This window comes from Prunus mume, linkage group LG2 (genome assembly GCF_029339155.1).
Source record: "Prunus mume cultivar Tortuosa linkage group LG2, ASM2933915v1, whole genome shotgun sequence".
NCBI lineage: Eukaryota > Viridiplantae > Streptophyta > Magnoliopsida > Rosales > Rosaceae > Prunus > Prunus mume.
This window is the reverse complement of record NC_142699.1, coordinates 30,384,847-30,390,876: the sequence shown is the minus strand read 5'-3', so window position 1 is coordinate 30,390,876 and position 6,030 is coordinate 30,384,847. Positions and strand designations below refer to the sequence as shown.

Genomic DNA, 6,030 nt, shown 5'->3' with positions numbered 1-6,030 from the left:
CTCTTGGATACTGCACATCGGTTGTCAGTATCTATTTGAAGACGTCACAGATTGCGCCCAACAAATAGAAGATTCGTAGTATTGTTTGTACTCACCTATTCAATTAAATTTCCAATAATTCAAAACCTAATCACATTTTTATTTGCAAGTTGAATTGTGACATGTTTGTTATGTTCTATATGGAACATATTGCGAAAGAGAGGTTATTCAAACAAGTGTCAACAAGAACTGTTGCACTTATCAAATATGGGAAATCAATTCTCATTCCAATGCTCCATTTCTCACCGACCAAACTTATCAAACATGAGAAATCAGTTTCCATTTCAAAGCTCTATTTCTCACAAACCAAACGCCCTGAGAGGAAAAAATGTTCAATAAAAATTGAGAAATCTTATACATGGTTTAGAAATTGTACTAGTTTGCAAGGGCCTTCACTCTAAAAAGAAAAAATAAAAAGAAATGATTTTATCTCAAAAGAAAAAATAAATTGAAAAGGTGTTAAAAAGGAAAATCCGCCAGTTGGCTCAACTTCAAACCAGAAGTTGGGGTATCTCCACACTCGGAGAATGCAGTCTCCCGTCGTGGCCACCAAATTCCATTGCACAAAATCTGCAATTTACAGCACTGGCCACTGCAAGAAGAGAACCACCTTCTTCCATTTCAAATTCACACGTTCCTCTACTTTACGAATACAAAGATTCAACTTAGAGAACCATTTGGTCTCTCCATGGTCTTCCACCATTTTTCCAAGGTCAGTAACCTTCAAGACCTCACCTTTTTCCATATTTCAATACTGGGCTGCTAATATTCCAGTTCAATTACCAGTACTTGTTGACCCTCGAGTGAAAATGGGTGGGCAATGGCTGATTAATGCATTCTTTCTAGGGGCATAAGGAATTGCACAGAATGTATCAATGTTTCATGGAGATGGGTTTCTCAGGTCATCTCTTTTTACTTGTTCTGTCTAAATCTTGTCGCTGATGCTGAGGCAATTGACTATCCATCTCCTTCTTTTGTGTATGCCTGTGAAGATGTTAACAATTACTATGCCAATGCGGATCATTTAGAGGGTAAATCACTCAAGAAAAAACTGAATTCCATCATAGCCAGGCACCAATCTTTATCCTACAGAGAGGTATTTAGCATTCACTGCTGTAACTGTTCTGTTGCTACTAATAGTACAACTAATATGTGTCTTAAATTTTCAGTCTGGTTTGGTGCTTCTTTCAAGAAGCCTGACTTAATGGTTTATGGAAATAGGTGTGGAATGCCCTCAAGCTTCTTGATGCTTCGGATGTTGACAACCCCAAAGCTTCGTCAGGAATGTATGTGCTTATCAAAGCTGAATACTGCTTTTGGTAGTTCTATTTGTATTATTGCATTTACCCTGTAACTCTTACCAATTTGCCGACAAATGTTTTTATGCAGAGTTGAAATTTACTCCTTGAGGGTTGTACCCAAGTCGTTAGCTGGAAAGCCTGAAGGATGGAATAGTGAGTCAACTGCTCAGATTCACTGCAGCTTGTGCGATTTTGTTGTTGGTTTCTTACACTTATGTATTTTGATTTTTCAACACTTGTGCCTATAATTCTAATGATTAGTGCTTCTGCTAATAAATTTGCTACATCTCCACCTTGTATAGTTTACTACCCCATAATCTTCATGTTTCCATGACAAATATAATTTAAAACTCAAGATATTTATTGTTTTTGAAATGTCGAAACTTCAAATAGAGAACATTAGTGAAGGCTATATAAATTTCAATATGTAAGGAGGAAATATCCTAGATTGCTTAATCCAACTAATTTAAGTGTTAATTGACACAATTTTGGCTTAAAATCTCGGTTTAGATACTGGTTTCATTTTTTGGTTTCTAACATGTTCAACTGAAATGAAGTGTTGTTCGTTTTGCAGTTTTGTTGTTGTTGTCAGCCTTCTTTGAATTTGCTTTTGTTTTCTGTGGTTTGTACTTTATTATAATTGTGGCTGCTTATTTTTACTCTGCAAGATATAAAAATCTCCAAGCTCTAGTTTACCTTTTTTCTTTTTGAGAGAAATTAATGTAATGCTGCTGTTTTCTAGGGGAGCATCTATGGCCTCGTTCTTATGGGTTAAAAGATGGTCCATCTTTGACTGATTTACACAACATTCGCCCAGCAGATGTGAATGGTAGATGGGTTACTGCCTCTACGTATGTGAAAAGTAGATCTCTTATATTTTGATGTAAAATAGTTGAAGTTTCTTGCAGTCAATTCATCCAGGGGGAACAAATACTACGGAGAATGCAATGTTTACTCAACTAAGTGTTTGAAGCCAGCAAACAAAGAAGCTGCTTTGGACACGGAAACTGACAAGGACAGATGGGCACCACCTAAACAGGTTTTTTTACTATATTTTGGCACATCAATTCTTTTAATGTCCATCTGCTACCCTTTATCACGTTCTTTTTGGATTTCTGATTATTGTCACTCTGTTTGGGCAAGAAAGTTACTGTTTAGTTTAAATCTCTTTGCAGTCAGTTTCATATGCATTATCACTAAACTGAATTTGTGTTTCATGCCACTTCAGCATAGAGGAGATATTGCAAGGGCGCTGATGTACATGGCAGTATGTTACGGGTTTCGTCAACCAGATGGAGGCCCAGCTCTTCACCTTTCAGATTCTCCAAAAAGTTGTAAGTTTAAGGAAAAAAGTTAAACCTTTGAGTAGTTTGAGTGTGATTCTCTTCCTGCTGTAACTGTTGATCTTGAGTCTGCATTAGAGACAACCGGGGAAGGTAGACATGCTGGAACTGATTGTTGAACAAAAAATTCCTTCGTTAAAATCATCCTGATTTTCAGACTTTGTCAACATCCATTAGAAGTGCTGACCATTTCCTAGTTGTATAAAGAAGCCTCTATGTAATTATCACCAAAAAACCACCCTCTAAGTCTATGTTATACTTGCCGTGTACTTGTTGTGGCTGCCCCAATCATAGCTTTCACCCGTCCCCCAAGATTTGCTGTATTATGCGCCTAGTCAAGTCCAATTGATTTGAATCACTTGTTAGAATCTCATTTGATATCAATACGGTGATTTGTAGCCTCTTGTTGTCTTACCAGAAGCGCTTTTGGTAAAAAGTTGGGAGGCATGGATTTAAAATCCATGAACTTCATTAGAGTTCAATTTAGTGTTTTATTTGGTCTTCTTTCTAATTCATGAAAATTTTATAGTCTGTGAAAATTGAGATTTAAGCCTATCTGTCATGTCGCATCCCATGCCCAAAGAAATAAACCACTGCTATTTCACAAACTCCTTGCCACCTAGCAAGTCCACTTCAAAATCCTCTTTGCCCCTGCTTTCATTTCTACCTTTTAAGCCATCAATAGGCTCCTCCACTTCGTACCTCATTTACTGCTGCCACCACTGCAGTCAAATACTTTATTAGGAAATTTGCTGCCACTGTCACAAGTCACCTGGTTTGCTGCTGTACTGTGCCCACGATGAACAAATTCTTGATGCCCATTTCCACTCCAGCTACAGCCCTCTAAGTTCCTACTAGGTCTTGTCTTTACCATGCAACTATTGTTAGCATGCCTCCAACATTATTGCTGTTTCACTGTTGCATCTTCATAGGCCATATATACCTGACTCGAAAGGTTGAGCCATTTTATATGATACTTAAGTGGCTAAGATTACAGATCAATGTTGGGGCAGGAATGCGGTTTATAGTTGGCTTTTTTGAGTTCATTCTTGCATCCATATATTCTCTTATTAGTTGAGAATTAAGACTGCCTAGCTGCTTTGAGCATAGATCTTGATTGCTTGAAATTTTTTTGTGCATGTGGTAGCAGCAACTAGTGAGATGGGACTGCTTTCTACATTGTTAAAGTGGAATGAGATTGATCCACCTTCAAGAGAAGAGAAGTTGAGAAATGAAAGAGTCTGCAAGTTTTATCAGCACAATAGAAATCCTTTTGTTGATCATCCAGAATATGCAAGTCTCATATGGGAAGAACACAGTTCTCTTTGTCTTCCAAGGAGTCATGAAATTCACAACAAAAGACAGTTCAAGACAAGGTATCAATTCTTCAAATGCATTTACTTTTTTATTCTGATAAACGAATATAAATTATTATAAATGACTCTTACATATACAAGGGGATAATGTCTAAAGTTGTTGTTTGGCTGCTTCAGGACACATGAGCAGCCGATTCTCAGTTGACTTCAAGGAAAGACATGGTGGAATTGCTATGACAGGCACGAAACAATTTTTTAGTTCATAAGCCTTGCTTTAGGGGATGGTAGCCGGAAAGGTTTTCCATGGCCTGTGGTGCTGCGACGTGAGTGTCAAACTATCATTTCATTGGATGCTAAGTTTCAGGTAAAATCCCTTGTTATTATTGTTACTGACTGTTGTTTTAGCATGGTCATTACATTTTCTCTTTTGCAGGTAGATGGATTGCCCGAACCACATGAATGCTTGCTTGTCCATAGAAAAAAACAGGATTGTGAATTGGTGAATTGAGCCTAGACAATATAATTAAACATAACCCTCTAAGTTATGATTTTAGTTGTACACTTGATATCATGTATATGCAGAATATGTGAAACCATAAGAAAATTTTACATGGACCCTCCATTGCTGCCTGTCATTATGTTGCTTATACACTCTAGTCATCTAAAATGGGGATCAAGAATTTCGAGATCACTTCAATCCTTGTGAATGTTATGATTTGCTAGTTGACAACAATCAATTGTTCATTAATATGGTGGCACAAATGTTATGCCATGCCATGTAAGCACAAATGCAATTCCTCTTGTAAGCATAACAAAAAATCATGCAATATTTTTGAGTTTTACGTTGGGCTATATGCTAAAAAGGATTTAAGGCTTATCAATTAGTTTTTTTGTTTGTTTTTAGTACAAGCGATTAGGGGAGGGGGGTTTACACAAATATTCATTGGGTGTCTAAGGATTTGGAACCTCTACCCGCATGGGTGGAGATGGAAGAACTCAACCAACTGAGTTATAGCCAATTGACATCAACTAGTTATTAATTTAGTAATATTTCTCTTTTTATAATAGTGAAAAAGGTTTCAAGTTTGAATTCCTTTTTATTGATTGAAAAAAGAAAAGAAAAGATTTAAATGAGAGCTAAAATAGTCCTTTTGGGAGAGGCGTTCCGTCGGAACAAAAAATATCATAGTAACCCAGTTCAATGCGTAATAATTACTCTATAATAATTGATGTTCATGGACAGCTGCAATGGTCGTTGTTAATTTGAAATTGGAGTTAGAAACCATATAAACAAATGTATAATATTCTCTACAAAATTGAAAGAAAAAAAAATATTCAAAACTCTGGTTTTATGGCTCTATTCAAATTTATGTTTGGCGAGTATATATGATTAGGTCAATTGGTAAGACAGTGAGTCCATTCCTTTTCACCCAAGTTCACTTGGCCAAAAGGAGGCGGTCATGAACCCCAGTTGTTTAATCCCGGGCCTCCTTATTAGTAGCACATAGAAATGCCCATATTAAATATTATTGTTGGTTGATTCTTTTTTTCTTTGATCAAATTATTGGTCGGTAATTAAGTTTGTGATTCAAATGATTGAGCTTGTCGTTTGGCAATGGCAAGAGGAATACTCGTGCGCCCATAAGTGACCAAAAACTACATGTTGTAATGTCCGAAATTCCATTCCTTCTTCGATTACTCTTATGTTACACCCTTGTATTCTATTACACTATGTCTCTCCTTGTCTTTCTTTTTCCCCCCAAGCGTTTTCCAACGCAAGAAAATCAATAAACAAAAAAAAAACCAAACAAACAAGAAAGAGAAGAAAGAGAAAGAGAACAATGGATGGTTCTAGCTGCTGTTGCTGTTCTTGTTGTTGTTGTTTAAGCTACTAGCAATAGCAGCAAAACCAAGACCACATTTCCATTGTTGTCTCTGACTCTCTGCTGCAGCCTCTACCCATTAATTGTTCACTTCAAGCTATAAACTAAACAATGACTGGCCGAGGACTACTAGGTAAGGATTGCTTCA

General features: G+C 36.8%; 1 protein-coding gene across 4 annotated transcripts; it reads left to right on the top strand.

Annotated features, from left to right (window-relative positions):
* Window positions 1-506: 506 nt before the first annotated feature.
* LOC103323680 (uncharacterized) lies at window positions 507-4,688 on the top strand. 4 transcript variants are annotated; one of them, XM_089046863.1, is made up of 11 exons: window positions 580-751; window positions 886-940; window positions 1,032-1,135; window positions 1,261-1,325; window positions 1,429-1,493; window positions 2,083-2,169; window positions 2,249-2,379; window positions 2,569-2,674; window positions 3,831-4,059; window positions 4,177-4,363; window positions 4,433-4,688. In XM_089046863.1, exons 1-10 carry the CDS (start codon window positions 728-730, stop codon window positions 4,202-4,204), a joined length of 894 nt encoding a protein of 297 aa, XP_088902989.1. In that variant the 5' UTR covers window positions 580-727; the 3' UTR covers window positions 4,205-4,363; window positions 4,433-4,688. The 4 variants fall into 4 exon arrangements, with proteins under 4 accessions (XP_008223912.2, XP_088902987.1, XP_088902988.1 ...); XM_008225690.3 differs by having other exon boundaries at window positions 507-751; window positions 886-1,135; XM_089046861.1 differs by having other exon boundaries at window positions 510-751; window positions 886-1,135; window positions 3,834-4,059.
* The last annotated feature ends 1,342 nt before the right edge of the window (window positions 4,689-6,030 follow it).